At 57.9% G+C, this 23,302-nt stretch overlaps 3 protein-coding genes across 17 annotated transcripts; 2 read left to right on the top strand and 1 right to left on the bottom strand.

Annotated features, from left to right (window-relative positions):
- The first annotated feature begins 211 nt into the window (after positions 1–211).
- Positions 212–7,481, top strand: ARHGEF25 (Rho guanine nucleotide exchange factor 25). Of its 2 annotated transcripts, XM_069584836.1 has the most exons (16): positions 212–435; positions 717–831; positions 3,077–3,291; positions 3,425–3,520; positions 3,831–3,907; positions 4,083–4,149; positions 4,333–4,436; positions 4,625–4,694; positions 4,790–4,879; positions 4,977–5,069; positions 5,257–5,307; positions 5,464–5,541; positions 5,702–5,902; positions 6,050–6,230; positions 6,506–6,717; positions 7,020–7,481. In XM_069584836.1, the coding sequence occupies exons 1-16, from the start codon at positions 337–339 to the stop codon at positions 7,128–7,130; spliced, it is 1,860 nt and encodes a 619-aa protein (XP_069440937.1). In that variant the 5' UTR covers positions 212–336; the 3' UTR covers positions 7,131–7,481. The 2 variants fall into 2 exon arrangements, with proteins under 2 accessions (XP_069440937.1, XP_069440939.1); XM_069584838.1 differs by lacking the exons at positions 212–435; positions 717–831 and adding an exon at positions 1,610–2,144.
- LOC138437477 (solute carrier family 26 member 10-like) lies at positions 7,475–17,159 on the top strand. Of its 11 annotated transcripts, none has more exons than XM_069584830.1 (19): positions 7,475–9,304; positions 9,482–9,701; positions 10,191–10,301; positions 10,790–10,947; positions 11,148–11,312; positions 11,551–11,703; positions 12,544–12,626; positions 12,778–12,925; positions 13,044–13,157; positions 13,854–13,931; positions 14,021–14,116; positions 14,525–14,631; positions 14,743–14,812; positions 14,885–15,001; positions 15,145–15,178; positions 15,258–15,340; positions 15,447–15,501; positions 15,619–15,725; positions 16,038–17,159. In XM_069584830.1, exons 3-19 carry the CDS (start codon positions 10,193–10,195, stop codon positions 16,074–16,076), a joined length of 1,716 nt encoding a protein of 571 aa, XP_069440931.1. In that variant the 5' UTR covers positions 7,475–9,304; positions 9,482–9,701; positions 10,191–10,192; the 3' UTR covers positions 16,077–17,159. The 11 variants fall into 11 exon arrangements, with proteins under 11 accessions (XP_069440931.1, XP_069440935.1, XP_069440932.1 ...); XM_069584834.1 differs by having other exon boundaries at positions 7,972–9,304; positions 9,479–9,701; positions 10,790–10,902; XM_069584831.1 differs by having other exon boundaries at positions 8,710–9,304; positions 9,479–9,701.
- B4GALNT1 (beta-1,4-N-acetyl-galactosaminyltransferase 1) lies at positions 16,273–23,277 on the bottom strand. 4 transcript variants are annotated; one of them, XM_069584841.1, is made up of 11 exons: positions 22,816–23,277; positions 21,997–22,215; positions 21,318–21,482; positions 21,083–21,189; positions 20,572–20,612; positions 20,244–20,424; positions 19,158–19,256; positions 18,834–19,024; positions 18,071–18,211; positions 17,589–17,829; positions 16,273–16,977 (listed from the first exon to the last, which is right to left on the bottom strand). In XM_069584841.1, the coding sequence occupies exons 2-11, from the start codon at positions 22,212–22,214 to the stop codon at positions 16,760–16,762; spliced, it is 1,602 nt and encodes a 533-aa protein (XP_069440942.1). In that variant the 5' UTR covers position 22,215; positions 22,816–23,277; the 3' UTR covers positions 16,273–16,759. The 4 variants fall into 4 exon arrangements, with proteins under 4 accessions (XP_069440942.1, XP_069440941.1, XP_069440943.1 ...); XM_069584840.1 differs by having other exon boundaries at positions 19,149–19,256; positions 22,816–23,236; XM_069584842.1 differs by lacking the exon at positions 21,997–22,215 and having other exon boundaries at positions 19,149–19,256; positions 22,816–23,223.
- Positions 23,278–23,302: the final 25 nt, after the last annotated feature.

The raw sequence follows: 23,302 nt of genomic DNA, 5'->3' as shown, positions 1-23,302 counted from the left end.
TGGGGAGCTCCCTGTGAGCCTCGCCAGGCTGCCTGCCTCCGGAGGGCCTGGAGCGGCATGCATTTAGTGGGCTCCAGGATAACACAGCGAAGCCCTGGATCGTGCTTCGACGGAGGAGCTGGGATTAAGAGGGGTTTGTTTGTTGTTGAACTCCGGTTGTAGAGAAAGCGACAACCCTACCCCTTTAGAAAAGTTTGGCTGGGGTGGGAGTGGGGGCGGAGCCGGGCAGGGGGGCGGATTCGGCGGCGGCAACTCCCCGGACGCACGGAGGCCTCAGAGCCCCCCAGCTTCCGCGCCCCCTCGGCTCTGAGACTTGGAGGAGGGTAGGGGTCCAGCATGAAGCCCCCGGATCGCCCTGGCCCTGGCCGCACTGACCGGATACTGGGGGTCATGGGGGGCATGCTGCGCGCATGCGCCCTACCCGGGCAGGAGGGGGTAAGAAGGGAGACCAAGGTGGGGTCGGGGTCTTTAGCGGGCTTCAGGACGGCTGCACCCCACAACTCAACATACCCGCAGACAAGAATTCCGCGGAGTAGTCGCAGGAATTCAAGAGTTCCATTAAGAGGACCGTAGGCACGTTTTGGGGTGAACTAACTGCTCTCTCCACCCTAGCCTCGGCGACCCTTTTGTAAAGAGTGGATTTTGACAGAAGGGGAAGCGGGAGGCGAAGGCTGGGCTTGGAGGGCGGGTTCCTTACGACTGCTCTGTACCCGCAGCCCTCGAAGAGAAGCCCCCTAGGGCCGGGGGGTACCGAGCCAGGATCTAACTGTACGGAGGGGGATCAGAGAGGGGAGAGCGATCGTGAGGTCCCCGCCTGGGTTCCTCTGCTCGGTAAGAAGCTGGGGGTGGGGTGGCGCCCAGTTTGCCATCCTGCGCAAAGTGGCGAATTAAAAAATATGCTGTTCATATTAGCATAAAGGTTCGCATCTAATTTGCATGAGACTCATAGAAACGTTGAGACCTCCACGCTTCTTCTCGCCCTCTAGTCGACTGTGAGTCCTCCACCTCAGCGGGTCCCGAGCCCCGCTGGCGGAGTGTCCCCGCGCCCCACCCCTGGCCCCTCGCCAGCCCAGTCTCCAGGACTTCGCCTTAATTGGTGATTAGCCTCAGCTGGAGTCCCGGGGCCTGGAGGAAAGAAGGGTCCGGCGAGAGGGCGGCACCTGGGCTGTGTTCCCCACAAAGAGCTCCCCATTCATGCATCCTCTACTGGGGGACCTCGTCCCCCGCCCTCGCTCCCCCCGCGCGGCTTGGGACAGTCCCAACCCCGGGACATCTTCGCGCAGGCCAAGGCCCCATCCTCTGCGCCCTTCTCCGCTGCAGAGGCCGAGGGGCTACCCTGGCAGGCCCCGCCGCGGGGCTCAACCCCCACCCCAGTGCTCTGCAGCCGGAGCTGGAGATGCGGGAGGGAGGGGGAACCCGGGGGCTGGGGAGCCCCGGCTAGAGGGGAGGGGCGGAGGCGCTGGGGATGTGAAATGGGAACGTAGTGGTGCCTGGGGGAGGGGGGGTTCGGCTGAAGGGGGAAACCAGAGGGAGAGGGCGGAGCTGGGCCGCGGAGGCCCCTCCCCGCGGCGGCCGGGCGGCGGGGCCTGTTATTCCGCTCGCCGCTCAGCCAGGACCCGCGCCGCGCCAGTGACTCGGGGAGTCGGCCCCCGCCTCCTCCTCTGCCCGGGCCTAGAACCACCCCCAATCCGAGAGGCCGGAGACGGAGCGGGAGCGGCTGCAGCATCCCGGCCCAGCTTCCTCCACCATCCCTCCCCTCCCCGCTGGACATCTGGACCACCCTGGGCCCCGCACCGGCTCCGGAAACCCTCCCCGCCCAGTTCGGCGGCCGGGCCCCGCGCCACCCTCTCTGCAGAGCCCCCAGCCCTCTTCCAGACCAGACTTCCGCCTACCCCTGGACCCCCGCTCTCTATTCCCTCCCTCCCCCCCTCTCCCAGCCTGGAGCGGGGTAGGAGGGAGGGGGGTGTGCACCCTGCGCCGTCCCCGCCCCCCGTGATTCCCCCTGCATGGCCGGCCCGGGTGGGAGGTGCGGGGGGGCCCGGGCGCCATGCGGGGGGGGCAAAAGGAGGGTCGCTGTGCCTGTCCCCATGTGATCCGAAAAGTGCTGGCAAAATGCGGCTGCTGCTTCGCCCGGGGGGGACGTGGTGAGTGTAAGGTCGCAAGGGCTCAGTGTTGAGTCGGGGGCGGGTTGAGGGGTTCAGGACTTACGTTTGTCCCGGCCCTAGGGATTTAGAGGCTGGAGACTATACCTGTCTTTTCCAGGATAGTGACTTAATAGGTGATCTCAAAGAATCCCCTCTGCCTTCATTTCTATCAGTTCAAGTTAAGGAAACTGGGGAAGGGGCAAGGGACTTCTCTCAACTGAATAGGAGAAGAACTCATTCACAATCCCCTTAGGCCTAGAACCACATCTTCCCTCAAATCTTTTTGCTGAAAATCTACTTAAGGTCTGTAGAGGGACAGGGGGGTGGAGGAATGAGGGATGAGGGGGCTACCAGGGGCTCTTTGACAAATCTCAGCTTCTCTGTCCCTGAGCCTAGGCCAAGGATAACTCTGATGAGCTCTCCTCACTTGCCCCCTTGTTGGGTTTGTGCTTGTGTTGGGGAGGTGGGCTGCAGAAGTCTTTCCTTTTCATAGTGATTACTGCAATTGGTGGAGGAGGGGTCTGGGGGTGGCAGATGGGCTCTTAGCTCTTTTCTTCCCCCCTTTCTCAGAGAATGGTCTGTACCCATTGCAAGGGGGAGGGTTATAAGAGAGCAGATGGCCACCCCCAGCTTCCAATGTCTGCCCAGATGGCTGCCCCCACTGCCATGCTCAGATATAAAGGAACCTCCACATGTAACTGGGGGTGCCAGGCCTAGGGAGCCAGGTGTTTACTGTCCTTCCTCCCAAGGGTGCCTTGGTGAAATTTTCTTCCTGGCCAAGCCAAATGAGGATGGCAAGAGAGTGAGCCCTGGGGGAGAGGGGCTGAGTATCACAGAATGGAAATTCTGGGAGCTCCCTGGGGACCCTGAATCTAGAGCTGAAGCAACATCAGTCATTCCCTTTCTCCCCCCACCCCACCCCACCCCATCAGAGTCCTACTCCATTGCTGGCAGTGAGGGGAGTATCTCAGCTTCAGCTGCCTCGGGTCTGGCTGCCCCCTCTGGCCCCAGCTCTGGTCTCAGCTCTGGCCCCTGTTCCCCGGGCCCCCCACGGCCAGTCAGTGGCCTGAGAAGATGGTTGGATCATTCCAAACATTGTCTCAGTGTGGAGACTGAGGCAGACAGTGGCCGGGCTGGACCATATGAGGTGAGCAGGGAGCACCACAGAAGCATGGAAGACATCCATGAAGAACGCTGGGAGAGGGTGGGTTGGGTGCCACTGGTCATGGGGAGACACAGCTATTGTCCCTGACCTTCGAGACTTGACCTTTGGCCCCTAGAACTGGATGCTGGAACCAGCCATAGCCACGGGGGAGGAGCTGCCAGAACTGAACCTGCTGACCACATTGTTGGGAGGCTCCCGCGATATGACACAGGTATGAAGAAATAACGGCTCCCAGATAGCTCAGTGATAAAGAATCTGCCTGTCAATGCAGGAGACACAGAGGAGTTGCGGGTAGGATCCCTGGGTCAGGAGGATCTCCTGGAGAAGAAAATGGCAACCCACTCCAGTATTCTTGCCTGGAAAATCCCATGGACAGAGGAACCTAGGGGCCTATGGTCCATGGGGTTGCAAAGAGCTGGACATGACTTAGAGACCAAGCACACATGAAGAAATAAGTCTGGGGTGGCTTCCCTCACCCAAGGGTCATCCATTTGCTTACTCTGAGATGTTCTTCCTTCCAGCCCCCTGAAGAGGAGACTTTGTCCCAAGCCCCTGAAAGTGAAGAGGAACAGAAGAAGAAGGCTCTGGAAAGGAGTATGTAAGTGTCTACACATTCTCTCTCCCTGCCCTCCCCCCTCCAATCACACAACTTGCAGAGGACTGTCTCTCACATTTTAGATTTGAGACTTGGGATTTCCTCTGAGGTTGGCCGTGGTAATGAAGGGGCTTCTAGTCCAGGAAAGAGGAAGTGGCTAAACCTGTTCTCTTCCCAGGTACGTCCTGAGTGAACTGGTAGAGACAGAGAAAATGTACGTGGACGACTTGGGGCAGATTGTGGAGGTAGTTCCCTTTTCCCTTTCCAGCCCTGGCCCAGCCCTTTCCCTCTTCCCAGGGCTGTGTAGAAGGTGCTTCGTTGCTCCTCTGTCCCACCCTCCCAGTCTCCCAGACTTCCTGGACTTTTTGAGGTTCCTACTGGGACGGGCCCCACAAGCACACGCGTGCTCCCTTCCCACCTTCCCACAGGGTTACATGGCCACCATGGCTGCTCAAGGGGTACCCGAGAATCTTCGAGGTCGTGACAGGATTGTGTTTGGGAACATCCAGCAAATTTATGAGTGGCATCGAGAGTAAGTGATGGATCCCCTGAGAGCAAGGGGGAAGGGGCATATGTCTGGTGGTCTCTGTGTCCTGCCCATGGGCCCACTGTGGCCTGAGGAAGGTTTGGAAAGACTTTCCGGGTAACACTACAGGGCAGACAGCTCTAACTTGCCTGGGATGGAGTATTTGACATGCCTTTCCCTGTCTACCCCTCCAGCTATTTCCTTCGGGAGTTACAGCGCTGTTTGAAGGATCCTGATTGGCTGGCTCAGCTATTCATCAAACACGTGAGGCTTGAGGGCGTGGCTTCCAGAAGGGGAGGGGCTTGGGAGTGGATCAGGCCTCACTGCCTCGACTCTTTCTTAAAATGTACCCTTGTTAGGAGCGCCGGCTGCATATGTACGTGGTGTACTGTCAGAATAAGCCGAAATCAGAGCATGTGGTATCAGAATTTGGGGACAGCTATTTTGAGGTCAGTGGCTGAGATACCTTGGGGAAAGAGGGACAGAATCATCAGTACGAGTGGGCTTTCCAGGCTGCAAAACCACCCCGTCTGTCTCTATCCCCAGGAACTCCGGCAGCAGCTGGGGCACCGCCTGCAGCTCAACGACCTCCTCATCAAACCAGTGCAGAGGATCATGAAGTACCAGCTGCTGCTCAAGGTCAGGGCCACCTGCTTCCTGGGGGGCACAGCAGGTTGGGACAACCTTTTCTTCATTCATCTCCCCACTGTTCCTAAGGCTCCCCCTCGAATTCCTGGGGGCCCTCACCTGTGTCCTCAGGGGAGGGTGTGAGGCGTCTTGAGGATGTCCTCATGACCTCTCTGAGAATTTCTTTTCTGCGTCTTAGGATTTTCTCAAATATTATAGGAGAGCTGGGATGGATACAGAAGAGCTGGAGGTGAGGGCTCCCATGTCTCGTAGGACACACCAGGCACACCTTATCTTCTTAGTCTCCTGGGTTCCTATCTGGTTTATAGGGGGAGGCTGGTTGAAGAGGTCTGAAGAGGCCTCTTTCCCAACGTTGACAATGCTCCTCTCTTTACCTGTGTCCCAGCAAGCGGTGGAGGTCATGTGCTTCGTACCCAAGCGCTGCAATGACATGATGACCCTGGGGAGACTTCGGGGGTTTGAGGTACGGGAATGGAGCAGAGAGTTCCTATAGGGAGCTGTCCTCCTCTCCTGGGGTTGACAGGAGCTGGCTGGTCGGAGTGTCAGGGGAAGGAGGGAGGAGCAGAGAGTGGCCCCCTATTCTCTTCTGGTTTCTCTCAAAGGCCACTTTCCTTTGGTTTTAGGGCAAACTGACTGCCCAGGGAAAGCTCTTGGGCCAGGACACATTCTGGGTCACGGAGCCGGAGGCTGGGGGGCTGCTCTCTTCCCGAGGCCGAGAGAGGCGTGTCTTTCTCTTCGAGCAAATTGTCATCTTCAGCGAGGCCCTGGGAGGAGGAGCACGAGGTGGAGCGCAGCCTGGTTATGTGTACAAGAACAGCATCAAGGTGGGGAGGGGGACCCCCCGAGACGGGTCTGACTGGGGTCAGGGAGGCCTCTGAGAGAATATCTGGCTCTGGGATATTTGTTGGAGGGGGCAGGATCCAGAGTAGGGGCTGAAGAATTTGGGGGCTACCTCCTCTTTGCCAATCCAGGTGAGCTGCCTGGGACTGGAGGCAAACCTCCAAGGTGACCCTTGCCGGTTTGCACTGACCTCCAGAGGGCCAGAGGGTAGGATCCAGCGCTACGTCCTACAGGCTGCAGACCCTGTGGTCAGTCAGGCCTGGATCAAGCAAGTGGCCCAGATCCTGGAAAGCCAGCGGGACTTTCTCAATGGTGAAGCCCACCCCCTCACTCCTTCCCATCTTCCCTCAGCCCTTTGATCTCCTGAATCCCTCCCTGCCCAGTCTCCGATCCCTGACCTCTCCCCTCATCTCCACTTTTTCACTACTAACTTGAGATTTAGTAACTTAGAATCCCCCTAAAGCAACCTACATTGGCTGACAGTCCTTGGGAGGGGAGGGCAGAGTGGGAGAAGATGGCCTGAGCAGAGCCTCTGGGAAAGGGTGTGCTTTGCTGTAACCCTCCTTCTGTCCCTCTCTTTGCCTCAGCGCTGCAGTCACCCATTGAGTACCAGAGACGGGAGAGTCAGACCAACAGCCTGGGGCGGCCAGGAGGGCCCGGGGTGGGGAGCCCGGGGAGAATTCGGCCTGGAGACCGGGCCCAGCTCAGCACACACACTCCCATCAATGGCTCTCTCCCCTCCCTGCTGCTGTCACCCAAGGGGGAGGTGGCCAGAGCCCCCCTGCACCTGGACACACAGGTATGAGGAATGAAGTTCCCTGGTTGTAAGGGCAGAATGGGGAGGGCTTCTCTTTCGGTTCCAGGTCCCCAAACCCCCATATCATTCCTTTCTTTCACCACCTTCCTTTTGTCTGCCCCTTTCCTACTTCCAATCTCTTGCCCTCCCTGACTCCAGTTTAACCCTGGGAGAAGCTGATGGTCTCAGATGATCTGAGATGTCTGGCAAGAGGGTATGGCTTGACTAGGGGCTTACATTGACAAGAGAGGAGTGAGGGTGGATGCCTGAACTTCTTTGATTCTCTGACTTGAGTCTCTTTTCAGGCCCCCAGTGCCGTCCTCCAGGCTCCTCATGACTCTCCTCCAGTTCCACCAATTCCGGACACCCCTCCCTGCCAAGCCAGACTTGCCAAGCTGGATGAAGATGAGCTGTAAACTGGTGAAGGCCATGGGGGTGGTGCTGACTCAGCCACTCTGTTCCCCCAGGAACTTCAGGGCAATCTTTTGGCACTGCTCCAGAATTCCTCCCTCTTGGTGTGTCTGGAGGGTGGGCAAGGCTGGGAGTGGTGTCAACTTGGAGGAGGGCACCTAGATTCAAAAAGACTTCTTTCTGCCCAAGGAACACAGCTTCCTTCAGCTCCCACCCCTATGCATGCATCACAGGTCCCCCCAAAAGGAGGATATGTGGGTGGGTGGGAGGGCTGGGGCAAGGGCCAGATAGAAATTATTGGTTTTGTTTTTGATTTTTCTGTTTTCTGAGAATAAAGGTTTTGTTATATCACTAAAGCTGCTGTCTTAGCAGAGGGAAAGGGAAGCTGAAGTTGGGGTAAAGGAGTGTGGAAGAGATCAGATGGCCCCTCAAATCAGTCATTGGAGGAAAGGTCTGGTAAAAGGAGAAGGGTGTGGGATGTAAGATTAAAAAAATGTAGTTATCTTTGTCCCTCACTTGCAGTTGCAGCATCTCTCAGTCCAGGTCTTGGGGCTACAGGAAAACCCTAGAACCTTGATGTATCCTCCTTTTATCCAGCCCCTTTCCCTCCCATCTGGTCTCTGTTCTAGACGCCACTGGAAAGCCTGCTGTGGGCTGACTTCCCACCATTCCCCCAACACCCAGATGCTAAAGCACTGAATGCCCACAGTACCTTTCTTTCTGAGGCCACCATGTTCAGCTGAGGGAACATGGGGAGGTGGAGAGATGCTGGGGGCTCTGGCCCCTTCCGGCTCTGGGTCTTCTTATTTTTGCTGTCTGGGAGGTCGCAAAGCATATCCATATTGAGCAGGAAGGGATTCTTCTTCAAGCCATAGACCTAAGAGTGGAGGTCTTCACCCCTCCCAACTTCTGGGACAGGCCCTGGGACCGAGACCCAAACATGCAGAGATTCGCGTCCAGATGCCCTGTCCTGCCTGGGTCCTTGGTCATCGGTGTGTCCACTGTGTCCATTCGTCCCCTGGGCCCAGTCACGTGTACTTGAGCTTCCTCAGCAGACAATAGGCTGCTGGGGTGGGAGGCTGAGGAGGAGCTGGAGCCTCCCTGTGGGCCTGAGGTCTCTCTGGCCACAATGGGGGGAGGGACCTTTAAGGGGGGGACAGGACGTACAGCCCAGATAAGACTTCTGGGGAACAATAGGAGGAATTGAAGAGGGGAGACCCACCCTCACTGTACCCCACACCCAGGGCTTTGGGGTCAGGGACTAGGGACCAGAGGGTGATGGGGAGGGGTGCTAAGCATTCTTGTGAATGGAGGAGGGGATGGGGCAACTAGCAGGATTTTGGAGCTCAGAAGCTTTGTATCTCTTCAGGGACCTCAGGGGTACATGACATGGGTGGGTGACCCTTTCGTACTTAATTTAACCACATACGTATCGTTGACTGCCTACTTTGTGAATAGCACTGGAATGCAATAAATAGTGCTTCAGTGTTTTTGCCTTCTGAGCAATAAAATAAAAATTTGCTATCTGTTCAGTATTCCCCCCTGAGGCCCTGAATTGGTAATTGGGGCCCAGCCACTCCCAGCAGAGGTGTGGGGTGTGGTCCCTATCCGATGGATGTAGCTGCTTTCCATCTAGGTGTGGGGTGGTGGTCCCTATCCCATGCATGTAGCTGCTTTCCATCTAGGTGGTCTGTGAAACAGCTGAGGCCAGTGGAGCCCCTTATATTTTCTGGTGAGAAGCTCTGCCCCGTGAGAATTAGGGTCTGTGGGGAGAAAGGGAGGTTGGAACACCGCTGAACTTTCTTGTGGGCCATGCAGCAGCCCTGAGGATGACCAGCAACCCCAGAGGAGTCAGCATCTGTCTGTGCCCCAGGTGCTAATGCGGAAAGAAACCGCCGGGAGTGAGAAGCAGGAGTCAAAAGACCTAAGAGCGTTGGTGGGTATTGGGTGTTTGGGTGCATTTGTTTTCTGGCCTATCTCTCTGGTTCCTCTACAGCAGGCTCCAGAGCCAGCCATCGCACCAAGGAAGTCTGAGGGAAACGCCTAACACAGAGACGCCCCCTCCCCAAGGCGCAGCTGTCTCCTGACTGTAGAAGGTCCCCAAGAGAGGGCTCCCTCCGGGACGGGATTGGACTCTGCTCCAAGGAGGCGGGCCTCGGGGCCGGCGGCGGGCCAAGGGGTATTTAAGGCTGGGCCAAGGGGTATTTAAGGCTGGGCGGAGTTGGAGGTAGCCAAGGGCGAAATGAGTGGGATACCGGGCGCCAGGACCTGCCCAGGTCCGGGAGAGGCCTCCGACCTTAAGTCCCCCCTGGGCGCCAAGTTCAGGGAACCTCTCACCGAGACCCGGTTCCAGCAGCTCTTCGGAGACGCGGAGCAGGAGCCCGAGCTGCTCGCGGAGCCGCGCTGGTCCCGGCTGTGGCGGCGGCGAGCCAGTGCCTGCTCTGGACCGGGGGCGTGGCGCCTGCTCCTGGCGCGGCTGCCTCCGCTGCGGTGGCTGCCCCACTACCGCTGGCGGGCCTGGCTGCTCGGGGACGCGGTGGCCGGACTGACCGTGGGCATCGTGCACGTGCCCCAGGGTGAGCAGCCCCAACAACAGCCTGGCAGGGGCCCAAGCTCTAGGGGGCTTCGGGTGGGCACAGGGCCTGGCAACCGGAAGTGAAGTGGGTGGGCTAGTGTGGCTGCGGGCTCGGCGACAGGGACCCGAGGCCGAGTTCTCGGTAAGGACAGTGGAGCTCCATCAGATCCCCACCCCCAGCTCCCCTCACCTGTGCAATCCTGCGCGAAGTCTTGGCCACTGTCCGGCTCAGGGAACTGGAGAGACCTCTCGGGTTGAACGCCTGCCCCCACCCAGGACACCGAGGACACGGATCTCTGACCTTGACCGCCCCATGACCTCCCACCCACCGAGGCCTGTTAACCCCTCAGTTCCCTCCTGTGGTGTGATTTAACATGTCTGTGCCAGCCTCCAAGAGTGTGGGAGGGGAAGAGCGGTCCTGGAGGGTGGGCCCCCAGCCCCCAGCCCCTCACCCACATACCAAAGACCTTTCCTTCCACTATGCCCCCAGGCATGGCTTTTGCCCTCCTGACCTCTGTGCCCCCAGTGTTCGGACTCTACACTTCTTTCTTTCCCGTCCTCATCTACACGTTGTTGGGTACTGGGAGACACCTGTCTACTGGTGAGTGACCCACAGACTCCTTTCCCTCTCTGTAGGGTGAAATGGACAGGGGGTTGAGGCTTCCCTTCTTATAAGCTCCCTCACTCTTACTCCCCTCTTCAGTCCCTCACCTTCCTTTCCACCATGCCCTGCTGGACTGCCCTGAGCCTCTGACCTAGGCAGTGCCTACTGGGGGTTTGAGGGGGTGCAGAGAGGCAGGAGTTTACTCAGACTTTTCCTCTCCATGAAATCTGGTTTAAAAGAACATCTCTATGACTTGAAAGAGGGGAGAAGAGATGCACTGTCACCCAGAGGAGGGCGTAGTCCGCAGGGCATCCGCAGGAGGGGCAGGGCAGGGATCTTGGCCCCGCAGCCTTCACCTGAGCAGCCAGCCTTCTAGCAGAGGTGGTCTGACAGCAGCCTTTCTGGCAGAGTGCCCGGAGCCTGGGCGGTCACCTCGCCCCAGGCCGGCACATCTGGTGATCTGTGCGTTTCTCCCCTGGCCCTAGGAACTTTCGCTGTCCTCAGCCTCATGACCGGCTCCGCCGTGGAGCGGCTGGTGCCCGAACCCCTCTCGGGGAACCTGAGCGGAATTGAGAGGGAACAGTTGGATGCTCAGCGGGTTGGTGCGGCTGCGGCAGTGGCCTTCGGGAGCGGGGCCCTGATGGTGAGGGAGGACGGAAAGGGGGGTGGAGGGGGCAAGGACTGGGGGAGTCCACGCTGGGCAGGCGGTGTCGCCGGGGGAGAGGGAGGGACAAGTGTCCAGCGGCGGTCTAGGCAGAAGAGGTGCACGGAGAAGCCGGCGGCCCTGTGCCGGGGCTGGTCTGCTCTTCTCCTGTTGTGATCCGGGCATCTTCTCCTCTGCAGCTGGGGATGTTTGCCCTGCAGCTGGGCGTCCTGGCCACCTTCTTGTCGGAGCCTGTAGTCAAAGCGCTGACCAGCGGGGCCGCCCTGCACGTGCTTGTGTCCCAGCTGCCTAGCCTTTTGGGGGTGCCCCTCCCGCGTCAGATTGGCTGCTTCGCTCTTTTCAAGGTGGGGGTGGGAGAACAGCGAGGAGGCTTCCAGTGATCCCGGGAAGAGGGAAACCCGCAAAGGAAGGAAGGAGGGCCAGTGGAGGGACAGTGTGTAGTGGTGGTGGGGCAGTGAGGGTCGCCGAGGAGGTGGAAGCCCTACTGGGAGCCGGGAGAGAAGGCCTCGCCTCAGTCTGGGGATCCGACTGCCGGCAGTCGACCCTGGCCCCAGGCCCCTCTGCTCACCGCCCTGCCCACAGACTTTGGCTGCTGTGTTGACGGCGCTGCCCAGCAGCAGTCCCGCAGAACTGACCATCTCGGCCCTCAGCCTGGCGCTGCTCGTGCCGGTCAAGGAACTGAACGTGAGATTCAGAGACAGGCTACCCACCCCCATCCCGGGGGAAATCGCCATGGTGAGGATGGCTCCCGGGTGCCAGCCCCCTGCACCACGCAGACCCTGCTTGCCCTGTAGGAAGTGGCCGCTGCCGCCCCCTCGTGGAGCGCGGAGAGGTCACACACGAGAGGTCCTGCTCACACGTGTGCTTTGCCAGGCGCCTTGTCAGAGCGCTTTGACCCTCGGGAATCTCCCACCCACGGGTTCGCCTTTCTCTCACAAAACCTGAGTCTTCTTTCTTCTTACAGCGCCCCCTTGCGGTGTCTCTGGCCACGGCACCTCCACTCCCTTTTCTCTCTCACCCGGTCTTTCACTGTAACTCAAGGCTCATCTCCCTTCTGGCGTCCACCTACATTTCTCTCTCTCCTCAGTTAAACAGCATTCCATTCATACCCCACAGATACCCCATATATCCCTAGATGTAACCCAGCTTCCCTGCTTAGAATGGCTCGGTTCTACCTGTCGATATCCACTATCTCTCATAGCAGTCCCCTCTCACTTCCTCTGGTCCATCTCTCTCCATAGTTCCAGGCACACATCATTTCTCTTTCTTTCATTCTACCTTACCTTTTTTTTATTTTTTTTTTGAACCGCTGCGCGGCTTGCAGGATCTTAGTTCCCGGACACCAGGGACTGAACCGACTCCTTAGAGAACAGAGTCCTAACCGTTGGAGAACCAGGGTATTCCCTCTCCACTCTAAATCAGTTGTCAGGCACCCATCCCAAACACACCCCAGCTCCCTCAGTTGCTGGGCTTCTGCAACCCCTAATCCTGAGTTACAGTCCTCTCATATTGAGCCCCTTCTAGCCTCTGCTGGGGGCCATCTCCACCCATGCTCTAATTTACTCTCTTTCCCAGGTGCTTCTGGCCTCTGTGCTCTGTTTCACCTCTTCCCTGGACACAAGATACAATGTCCAGATAGTTGGGTTGCTGCCCGGAGGGTAAGAGAGAGTGAAAAAGCACTTGTTTTCTTTTCTCACAACTCTCCCACCCAACTCCTCCTCCTGCCCTGCCCTGTACTATTTCCTCTCTCTTCCTCATACCCTTCTTATTCCCAACCCACCCTCACTGTAGATGCCTCTCTTTCTGCAGATTTCCCCAACCTCTCCTCCCCAGCCTGGCTGAGCTGCCCAGGATTCTGGCCGACTCATTGCCCATGGCGCTGGTTACCTTTGCCGTGTCTGCCTCCCTGGCCTCCATCTATGCAGACAAGTACAGCTACACTATTGACTCCAACCAGGTGTGACTTTGAGTGAGGACCCCAGCCTCATTCAGGAGACAGACTGCCCCCTAAAGTGATTTCCCCCTCCTAGCCACGCCTTCGTATCTCTCCTCTTCATCTCACCGCATCCTTTCAGGAGCTCCTGGCACATGGTGTCTCCAACCTCGTCTCCTCCCTCTTCTCTTGCTTTCCCAACTCTGCCACGTTGGCTACGACTAGCCTACTAGTGGATGCTGGTGGGAACACACAGGTAAGAGCCATGTTCTTGGGTGAGGAGAAGGAGGGAGGGACATCCATGTTGGGTGGTGGTGGAACAGGTGGAAGATTGGAAGATACCCAGGTGGCAGTCCTGTAGAGAACATGGGAATCTGTGAGGGAAGGTGAGTGGGGAGTGGGATTATCTGGGAAGAACATAGAGAAGAAAGGTCCACTAAGACCTCTGTAGATTCTAAGCACTGAGAAAGGGCCTGGTGTCCTATATGCAGTTCAAAATAAGGACAATACTAACCTGGAAAATAAATTTAAGAAACAAAATTCTGGACTTTTTCCTTGTGAGGACATATTCTTTTTCAAAGAAATGTCACATATTAAAGTCTATCCCTGATATTTTTGGTTTCCTGTATTTGTTGGTGTCCTAAGCATGTGGTTAGCCTGCTTTTTAGGGTCATCCAACAGTGGCTTTTAAAATGGAGGTAGGCTGCAAAAATAGAGGTGTTGAACTATATCTTGGGGGAAACCAACAAATGACAGGTATTTAATTGGGCGAGGGAAAAAGTGAGCAGCACAATGTCAAGAAGGGGTTAAGAAGTGAGGAACAGCAGTGTGGAAGGGGATTTGGGGAGGAGGGAGACTTCCCAGAAGGCTGACACAGAGGCAGGAGACCATCTCCCAGGAGGGGTGGGTGAGGTTCCCTCCCTTCCTTGCTTCTGTCCCTCCTGCCCTACAGCTGGCAGGCCTCTTCTCCTGCATGGTTGTCCTGTCTGTGCTCCTGTGGCTGGGGCCCCTCTTCTACTATCTGCCCAAGGTAAGCAGCAGAGGAGGCGGAGGGATGGCTGGGAGGGGCGGCTACCTCCCCACACACGGGGGTGGTCAGCCTGCCTCCTCTGCCCTAAGGCTGTCTTGGCCTGCATCAACATCTCCAGCATGCGCCAGATGTTCTTCCAGATGCGAGAACTCCCTCAACTATGGCGCATCAGCCGCGTGGACTTTGTGAGAAATGGCAGCATTGCTCTCAGATGCCCCCTCCCACCTTCCTAGCATCCCCGGCCTCTGCCCTTGATCAAAGTTAACTGTCCCAGTTCTGAGTTCTGCAGCCTACCCACCTTCAACTTGTATACCTCCTAATCCCTTTACTCAGAGACAAGGTGAAGGGTAAAGCTTGAACCTCTTCAGACCTGAGTATTTGTAACTCCCCAGGTGGTTCAAGGTGTGAGGTCCTTACCCTTGGTGTGTACCCCTATTAGGTCAACCTCATCCCTTCCGTCAGTCATTCTACTTTCTCCTGAGCCCTCCCTCCCCATCGTTTGCCCTGGCTGTCACTGCCCCTGGACCCGCCTTCCCTGGCAGTGAGGGCCTGCCATTTCTTCTAGGCGTTTCACTCCCATCCATATCCTGCAGGCTGTGTGGACGGTCACATGGGTGGCTGTCGTGACCCTGAGTGTGGACCTGGGCCTGGCCGTAGGTGTGGTCTTCTCCATGATGACTGTGGTCTGCCGCACCCAGAGGTGGGAGCAGAGATGAGGGGACTCAAGATGAGAGGACGGGAGAGAACAGAGTGCTTGGGGTGACTCTCCAGCCAGATCAGGCTGGGAAATTGACCCCAGCTTCCTGCGCAGGGTACAGTGCCTGGCACTTGGACTGGCTGAGGGGACAGAGCTCTACCGGCCACTCAGAGAGAGCCACAAGGTGGGTGGGCTACAGCCAAAGAAGGAAGGGAAGGTTAGACTTGGATGGTTCCCTGACCCTCTGACCCCTTAGCTCCTCCAGGTCCCGGGGCTCTGCATCCTAAGCTATCCAGCACCACTTTACTTTGGGACCCGAGGGCAGTTTCGCCGCGTCCTGGAGTGGCATCTGGGGCTTGGAGAAGGCAGCAAGGTGAGGGACCTGGTCAAAGGGAGGAAGTGTGGCTTCTTTGGGGCAGGGAGACAGGTGGGTGTTCCAAGGGCGATTCTTGGGCTCACTGGGTGCATGTTTGTGCTCATGACTCAGAAATGGTGACTCCCCTTCTCTACTCACAGGAGGCTCCAAAGACAGGTGGCCCACCTGATGCAGGTGAGGTGGGAGGATAAGGGGGGAGATTTGGGCACCACCCACGGAGGCATCTGAGTCCTCCTGCCTTCTCCCATCCTAGCTGCCGAGCCTGTCAGGGTGGTGGTCCTAGACTGCGGTGGTGTCACCTTTGCAGATGCTGCAGGGGCCAGAGAAGTGGTTCAGGTGAGGGAGAGGGCTAAGGAGGAAGTCCCCTTGTGGTTTCATGAACACCCTCTGATGGACTTAACTCTGTAGGACTTAACTCCCTCCCCCCCACCCACCCCCGCAGCTGGCCAGTCGATGCCAAGATGCTGGGATCCACCTTCTCCTGGCTCAGTGTAATGGTGAGATATGCAGGATGGAGGGGTCTGGAGATGGGGGAGTGACTGGACACTTGGTGGGGAGGGAAGAGGACACCGTGTGGACGTAGGACCTGAGGACTTGATCGCCTCTCCACACAGCCTCAGTGCTGGGGACGCTGACCCAGGCAGGACTCCTGGACAGAGTGACCCCAGAGCAGCTGTTTGTGAGTGTCCAGGACGCAGCTGCGCATGCCCTGGAGAGGCTGGTGAGGCGGCGGCAGCGGCGGGAGTGGAGGCTGGGGGGCTCTGGCCCACGGCGGGGGGAGGTGTGAGCTAGTGACTGAGACCCTGGCAGAGGGGTTTTCCAAGGGGGCTTAGGAGGAAGATGCAGGAAAGGGATGGGGATGAAATGATTAGTCAATATAACACTAAGCTGGAGAGACTGGGCCCAGCTGTGGGTGAAGAACTGAGGAACTAAAGTTCCAAAGCAGGCAGTGTGCCCCTGAGAGGACTGCCAAATCCTGGGTGAGGGAGGGGAGCACCCAATCTACTTCTGACATGTCCCTTCCCTGTTCCAGGAGCTCAGTGGTCCAAAGACTTGCACAGTGTGGGTCTGACCCGGTCATTTGGTGTGTGGAGGGCCCCAACGAGACATGTGTGAGGCGGGCCATGGCCCCTGAGTCCCCTGACTTCATGTAACTAATAAAATGAAGCTGAGAGCCTCTGGGGTCCATGAAATGAGTCTGGGTGTCTGCACATGGACCCTCGGTGCCCCTTCCTCCACTCCCAAAGCACTGCAAAGACACAACTAAAAACGGCTTTCCCCTGTATGTTCACCAGCCCCCATTCCAACTCCATTCTCTCCATGGGGGTGAGGCTGCAGCCACTGCACAGAGTCCTGGATCCAGAGATAGGGGCACAGCCCTGGGACTATATACTGGGGGCTTCCCCAACCCCTTAGTACCAAGGAGATGAGAGGAGAGTATTTCTGCTTTAGGTTTTTAGAGTCCCCCTATGGGCTCTTTGGCACTTGAAAAGCAACCCCCCACTTCCTGCCCTAGGGGAAGGGGTTGGGGGGAGGACTTGGCACTGGCTGTGGGACAAGTTATGGCTCCATCATGCCCCTGGGCACTTGCAGAAAGGAGGAGTGACACCAGGACAAGCCCCTGTTTGGGATCAAGTTCTGAAGGAGACTGGGACAGTCAGTGGAGTGGTCACTGGCTGGTGGGGTTTGCTAGGAATTCCTGGCAGGGACAAGGAGGCAGGCCCAGTCTGACAACTGAAAGGCCCCAAGTGGCCATCACTCTGAGGTCATGCACTGGAGCCGGTGTTTGAAGAAGAGCAGACGATGTTTGGCCACCTGACTCTCGTCCAGTGATCCCGGGTAACGGTACCGAGCATAAGTCTCTGCCTTCGCATCCCTTGAGGTCCAAGGCAACTTCAACTTGGATGCGTGATCCACAACCACGTCTGAGCAGGAGCCCACTTGAAGAGAACCAAGTCCATCCAGGAAGAATTCTGGGGGCAGAGGGAAGGGGAGTACACAATGAAGGGTCTTGAGGATTCAGAGGCACCGCTGCCCCTAAAGGAGAACTGAGATTTGGGATATGGTGGGTGCATATGCAAAGACTCCATCTCTAAGGACTTTAGGCATGTAAATCAACCCTTTGAGTCTTGTATAAAATGTGTCAATATCCTTACCTTGTGCTTTGAAAACTGATTCCTTCCCTTCCTCCCTCCTGCAACACACACTCACACACCCAAAAATTCAATAAATGCGGACTTGGCTGCTCCGAGGTGGCCTGAACCAGGAGATTCGGTTGGGAGGAGGATAGAGGCCTAGGTGACAGTGGTGGGGAAGCTCAAGGCAGACCCAGTGGCTGTACTGGCCGCTGAGGTTTAAATGATGTTTGGAGCTGGGATATTTGGAGCTTTCTCTGTGCCCGGGGCACGGGTCTTGATAAATCTTCGTAGAACTGCTCTAGGGACCCCGGTGGCAGCTGTGGGCTCCGCGGGGTGGTCGGTCAGTAGTACCCAGGGCCCCAGGCTCCTTATTTCCCCACTATCCCGCCGTCCCTGGTCCCGAGCCCCGAAGGGTCCCTTCCCGGCCTGGAGGGGGCGCCACTCACCCAGGTGCGCCACGCGGCTGAGGCGCGGGTCAAAGCCGACCTCGCGCACCTTGTCAGTGCGCGCCAGGAAGAAGTTGACCACGCCGTCGGTGACCACGCACCCCGGGAAGCCGACGAGCTCGTGGTGGAAGCCGCGCTTCTGCCGGAGGCAGTTCCCCCGGCCTGGCGCACCAGGCTCCACGCTCAGCAGCTGCCGGTAGGTGGTGGCGAAGCCGGAGATTTCGCGCACCGCGCCCCCCACCTGCCGGGGCGGGAGGATGGCTGCAGGCCGGACGCGCACTGGAAGGGGTTAGGTCTGGGCTCCCTCTCCCCACCAGGCTGGCTTCCCTGCTGGGTCCTTTCCCGCCCCACCCCTGCAGGACCCAAACAGTGCCCCAGGCTCTGCTTCCGTCCCCGGGCTGGCTGCTGTCGGGTCTCCCGGCCTTGGCCTTAGCCTGCCGGAAGCCCTCCTCCCACCCTCCATCCCGCGGCCCCTCCCCTACCAGGTCCAGCGGCGTCCGCTCCAACACGTCCACAAGCCTCTCTAGTCGAGTCCGCGCCGTGAAGACGAAGTCATCGTCCACCCACAGCACGTACTTGGTGGTTACTTGGGATATGGCCAGGTTCCGGCCTGCGAACCAGCCCTGGGAAAGGGTAAGTACGGTTGGCGATGCTACCGAGATAGGACGCAGCCCTCTGCCGCCTACTCCGCACTCCTGACCCCTCTCAACAGCCTCTGTTTGTGCGTGTGTGTTCAGTCTGCGACCGACGCTGCGACCCCATGGACTGTATAGCTGGCCAGGCTCCTCTGTCCATGAGATTTCCCAGGCAAGAATACTGGAGTGGGTTGTCATTTCCTCCTCCAGGGGATCTTGCCTACCCAGGGATCCAACATGCATCTCCTATGGGTGGATTCTTTACCAGTGAGCTACCTGGGAAGCCCAACAGCCTGTGCCCCTCTCCAAACTTTGGAAGTGCTTAGGAATGGCCGGGAGCTAGGTTTAAAAAACATGCAGTTTCCTACTGCCAGAGGCTCTGAGTGGGTGTTCTGGGGGAGAGTCTTGTAATGTGTTTGATTCATGCGTTCATTTATTCCTTCAACTATTTATTGAGCCCCCATTAGGTGCTAAGCACCATTCTAAGAAGGCAACTCAAATAAGACAGCTCCCGTGGAGCTTACATTTCAGAAATCCTCATGCTGGATTCACTACCCTGGAGACTGCGGACTGAGGGCATGCCCCCTCCCTGTGCCCTGTGGCTGTGCACCTTGCCAAAAGGCATGAGATAGTGCTCGATGTGGGGACCTCTAACGCTCTCTGGCTTGTCGCTGTCATCGGCGATTACCACTGTGACCGTTGGGTAGAAGCGGCGGATGCTGGCGATGAGTGCCCGTAGCCGATTGTAACGAAGGAAGGTCTTAGTGGCAATGGTGACCAGAGCGCTGATGTTGTACTGGGCTAGGAGTGAGGGACAGAGTTAGGTGCAGAGGAGAGTGGCGAGTGAGGAGAAGGAAGACACCTCCCAGGGCCACCCTCTCCCAACTTTCTTCCTGTCAGGCTGGATCTATGCCCCTGAGCATACCAGTCTCACCTCCCTGGGGTACAGACCCAGGTGGGTACAGCCGAGGGTTGGGTGGGTGTCTTATGCGGATGGTGAAGGCAGCTTCGTGTCCCTCAGTGGCGAACCGGACTGGGAAGAAAGACATGAGATGTGGCCCCTAGGGCTTGGCCAACATTCTCTTTTCAGTAAGTCAGTATTTAAGTGCCCTGTGTTGCACTTTTCTAGGCCCTGTTAGATAAGAATGCAAGGTTTGTATCCCCCTGGAACTTACATTTTAATGGGTGGGAGAAAGATGATAAGTTTTCATTAAAAGCTAGCCTTTATTGAGCATTTACTATGTGCCAGGCACTTGTAAAATTACTTTAACTATATGAACTCATTTAATCCTCACAATAGCCCTACTAAGTAGATTCCTATTACAGAAAAAGAAGGCAGAGAGAAATTAACTTGTCCATAATTACCCAACTCTTAGGCAAGAAAGCTGGGGTAGGAACCTAGTCCCTCTGGTTCCAGGTTAAGTAAATAAGAAAATTCAGGTACAGATAAGTATTGAATAGAAAATAAGACAAGTATTGTGAGAGTGAAGAGGAACCATCTGAGCTGAGATCCAAAAGATAAGGAGCCAGCCATGCAAAAATCTAGGGGAAGCGCATTCTAGGCAGAGGGAACAGCAAGTGCAAAGGCCCCCCAGTGGGAGTAGGTTTGGTAAAGAAGCCTTGGAGAGAAGCAGGAGGGCTGTTATACCCCTTTTGCCAGCGGATAAATGGGGGCTCTGGGAGAGAAAGCTCTTTGCCCTCTAGTAAGTGGTGGGCTGGGAATAGAGCTTGAGTCTTCTAGTTCCTGGGTCAGGTCACTTCCTGGGGCCACCATGGTTGGCCTGAAGGGGGGACACACCCAAGGCTCGGGTTTCCCTCTGGCCTGTTCCAGCCCCAGTTGAACAAAGGCCCCTTCTCTCCCTCCTTGGCCCTGCTGGCCCAGCTGAAATGCCCATTGTGTGTCTGGGCAGCTCTGGCCATTGCCTGAGTGTCTCCCACACCCTCTGCCATTTGCTTGCTCCTTCCTTTCTGGCTTCCTATGTTCACCCAGCCTGTTACTACATCCACCCAGGCCTCGCACCTGTGTCTGCTGTATTTGCCTGGTAGCTTCGGCTGCTATAAGTGACCAGTTGCAGCTGCCGATTGAGTTGGTCCAGCCCTGGGCTGGTGAGGGTGAGATCTGGCTGCCCTTCTCCGGTGAGAGTCACTCCAGTTACTTCCCCTGCCACGTCCCAGGTGCCCAAGGAGGCAGTCAGGTTCACCTGGGAGAGGGGATTGGCGAGTGCAGGGTGATGCCCCCTACCCACCTCTTGCCTCCCTGCTTCTTCCATCCCTCCTTTGGCAGCCTCACTGCCCTCCCTGCATCATTAATGCCCACCTGGCCTCCCCACCCTCATGTTTCTTCTCACCTGGTATACCTCCTGACCAGAAGTGGCTTGCAGGCCCAGTCCTGGAAGCAAGGAGAGGGAACCAGAATCACAGACAGCCTGGGATTCCTCCCTTTCTCTTCCCTCTTTCACCTCACACAGCACAGAACTTTTCACCCCATCCCTCCTATTGAGGCCACAGCAGGGCACATTGCAGGGCATAGCCCAGAGTAACTGATTTCTCACTCCTTCCCATCAAAGCAGTAGGTCTTGTGTGGCCTGCCCTGCCTGTCCGTCTAACTTCAGCCAGTCAGCAAGAACACACCCTTCTCCCCAAACCTCTCCAGTTGTCTTCAGCAATTCCCCACAATCCTAGAGTCCCTTCTGTCCCCGTCTCCATCTCCCACCTCATGAGCCCTCCCTGACCTCCAGTTTCCCTTTCATTAGAAGCCCCCCACCTGGCATTCCAATCTTCCCTCATTCATTCTCACCCAGCCTGGGCTCTGCCACCCTCACAGTGGTTTAGGTCCCCCCCTTGGACCCTCCTCCCCACCTGGTACCAAGATACTTCTGAGGGGCTGGACCTCCACACCCTGCAGGGGGTACTGTAGCGGGGAGTTGGCAGGGGCTATGAGCAGCTGGTCAGCAGCAGACTGGCTCCTGGGAGTGAAGGAGGGGGAGGACAGGAGGAATCAAGGGGAGCGGTGCTCTCTCTCCTACCACATCCTCCCTCCAGGCCTCCCACGGCTCTCCACAGGCAGAGTCACACCCTCCTTTCCACTGGGTACCTTGAAAGGAAGGCCTGGAACTCCTGCTCCCTCGAGGCAGACACAGTGCTCAGCTCCTCAGGGTCAAAGGCCTTGGTGAAGTCAAAGGCTTGGACCTGCCTCTGGAAGGGGAGGTGGAGGCGTCCCTCACTGGACTCACAACTGCAATTGTTCGCAGACAGCAGCCTGTGAAGCCGGGAGGAAGGGTCCTCAGAGCCCCGCCATACAGCTTACTCATCCCATGGAAGGTTGACACAGCACCCGCACTTTCGCCATTCAACCCTCTTCATCCAAAATCTGTCCCCTTAATCACTGCTCTTCAAATAGTCCCCCAGAGGAGGGACCACCCATGAGATGACCCATCCTCTACATCTGGATTTTACAGAGATATAGAACAGACCAAATGCTAAGGTTTCAGAGTTGCCTACACACCATCAGGACCCCAGCTGGACTCCTTTCACAGGGAATGACCAGGACTCACAAAGTCAGGGCCCTCCCCTGATTGCAACCCTCCCTTCCCCACTCCCGAAGCACAAGACTCAGTAGCCCCCTCCACCTCTTACTTCACCACCCCCTCCCCCCCCACACACACAACCACTCTGGGGAGCCCAGGCTTCAGAGCTCAGCAGCAGAGGAAACAGAAGCTTCCCAGACTACCCCCAGCGAGTGCCATGCTGTCACCCCGACTCCTTACACTCACCCCACCACTTGCTCCTTGATCCTAACCGGGATGTGTGCGTATCTGGGCTCAGGGGCAAGACCTAGCAGTTCCGGCCTGGGGTTGCCCTGTAGGGGCGTCCACAGCGCAAGAGGTGCCCGGAGGCCCGGCGCGCCCCGGGTGCTCGCGTACAGGAGCCCCAGCGAGGCGCAGGCGAGCAGCAGGACGAGCACACCGAGGGCCCGGCGGCCCAGCCGCATCCTGGGTGGCGAAGGAGTGGGAGGGTGAGAAGGTGGTGAGCGAAAGCGTGGGTTGAGACTCTGGGCCCCCGCGGTTCCGGAGACTCCAGCCGACCCGGCTGGGGCTTCCCGCATCTCGCGCGCCAGGATTTGTATAGCGAATCGGTACCCTCGTCCCCCTCCCCTCACTCCCCGGGCCTCGGGTCTCCTGGCCTCCTTTCTTCTCGCCCTCTCCCTCATCTCGTTTTCCTTTCACCCCCAAGGCCTGTTATCTCGACGAATCAAGAGACCTTTGAAGGTAGCGGTTTCGACGCGGCGGCTCGTAAGTAGAAAAAGCATCGTTTTATTAGAATAGCCGATGTTCCGGGGCCCGCCGCCTCCCTTGGCCCACGCATCCCCCACCCCCTCAGTCCGAGCATCACCTGGCCCGGGTGGGCTGCAGAGGGCAGCGCCACACCTTGCCTGTCATGAAAAATGCAGAATCACGCCCGCGCTGCTGGGTGGCCCCGGCGGAGGTGACCCCGTGAGTGGCCTCGCGAAGCCGTGCGGGGCGACAAGGTGGACCGATGCGCGCGCCTCCTCCCGCCTCCAGCTCAGTCCCGCGTCCCGCCCCAGCACTGACCTGTCTTAACGCTTTAAGGCCGCTGCAAGATTTCGGTCAGGGCTGTGCCAGGCTCTCAGCCCTGGCCTGAGAGTCCTCATGGGGCTGGAGGCGTCCTGATTGGGGAGCCGGGCGTGAATCTGAGTGAGGGGGAGTCCTCCTGCCTCCCGAGCGCGCACGACCCCGCCCGCCTTTGGACTCTCCGGGCTTTGTGGACCACCGCGCTGGGGTGGTTCTGGGCGTTTCCTGCGGGGTTGGGGGATCGGAGTCGAGAAACCGCCGCACGCCAATCCCAGAAACAAATCCGGGGTTCCCTGGGACCCTGTCCCACTTGCCGGGCCGGGAAAGTCCCGGCCGCCGCCCGGCTTTTCAGATCCCGGCGGCTCGGCTCGGGTGCCGGTTGCGGAGGAGCGTCAGGCTACGCGCCGAGAATGAGAGCGCTGGGGCGCCTTCTGGTGGGCGCGGAGGACACTGCGGGGGCGCGAAGCCAGCGAAGCACTAAGGTCCT

The sequence above is a fragment of the Ovis canadensis genome, chromosome 3 (genome assembly GCF_042477335.2).
Source record: "Ovis canadensis isolate MfBH-ARS-UI-01 breed Bighorn chromosome 3, ARS-UI_OviCan_v2, whole genome shotgun sequence".
In the NCBI taxonomy this organism is placed as follows: domain Eukaryota; kingdom Metazoa; phylum Chordata; class Mammalia; order Artiodactyla; family Bovidae; genus Ovis; species Ovis canadensis.
The sequence above is the reverse complement of the archived record's forward strand: the minus strand, read 5'-3'. Positions and strand labels throughout refer to the sequence as shown.

Excerpts from the sequence above, each read along its gene's own strand:
- ARHGEF25 (XM_069584836.1), top strand. The coding sequence starts at position 337 with ATGAAGCCCCCGGATCGCCCTGGCCCTGGCCGCACTGACCGGATACTG. Across the intron at positions 832-3,076 it reads CGCCTGGGTTCCTCTGCTCG|AGTCCTACTCCATTGCTGGC; the intron begins GTAAGAAGCTGG and ends CCACCCCATCAG. Across the intron at positions 4,150-4,332 it reads ACTTGGGGCAGATTGTGGAG|GGTTACATGGCCACCATGGC; the intron begins GTAGTTCCCTTT and ends ACCTTCCCACAG.
- LOC138437477 (XM_069584825.1), top strand. The coding sequence starts at position 9,368 with ATGAGTGGGATACCGGGCGCCAGGACCTGCCCAGGTCCGGGAGAGGCC. Across the intron at positions 14,117-14,524 it reads GCATCAGCCGCGTGGACTTT|GCTGTGTGGACGGTCACATG; the intron begins GTGAGAAATGGC and ends CATATCCTGCAG. Across the intron at positions 14,813-14,884 it reads CACTCAGAGAGAGCCACAAG|CTCCTCCAGGTCCCGGGGCT; the intron begins GTGGGTGGGCTA and ends CTGACCCCTTAG.
- B4GALNT1 (XM_069584840.1), bottom strand. The coding sequence starts at position 22,214 with ATGCGGCTGGGCCGCCGGGCCCTCGGTGTGCTCGTCCTGCTGCTCGCC. Across the intron at positions 21,483-21,996 it reads ATCAAGGAGCAAGTGGTGGG|GCTGCTGTCTGCGAACAATT; the intron begins GTGAGTGTAAGG and ends CCGGCTTCACAG. Across the intron at positions 20,425-20,571 it reads CTGGTCAGGAGGTATACCAG|GTGAACCTGACTGCCTCCTT; the intron begins GTGAGAAGAAAC and ends CCCCTCTCCCAG.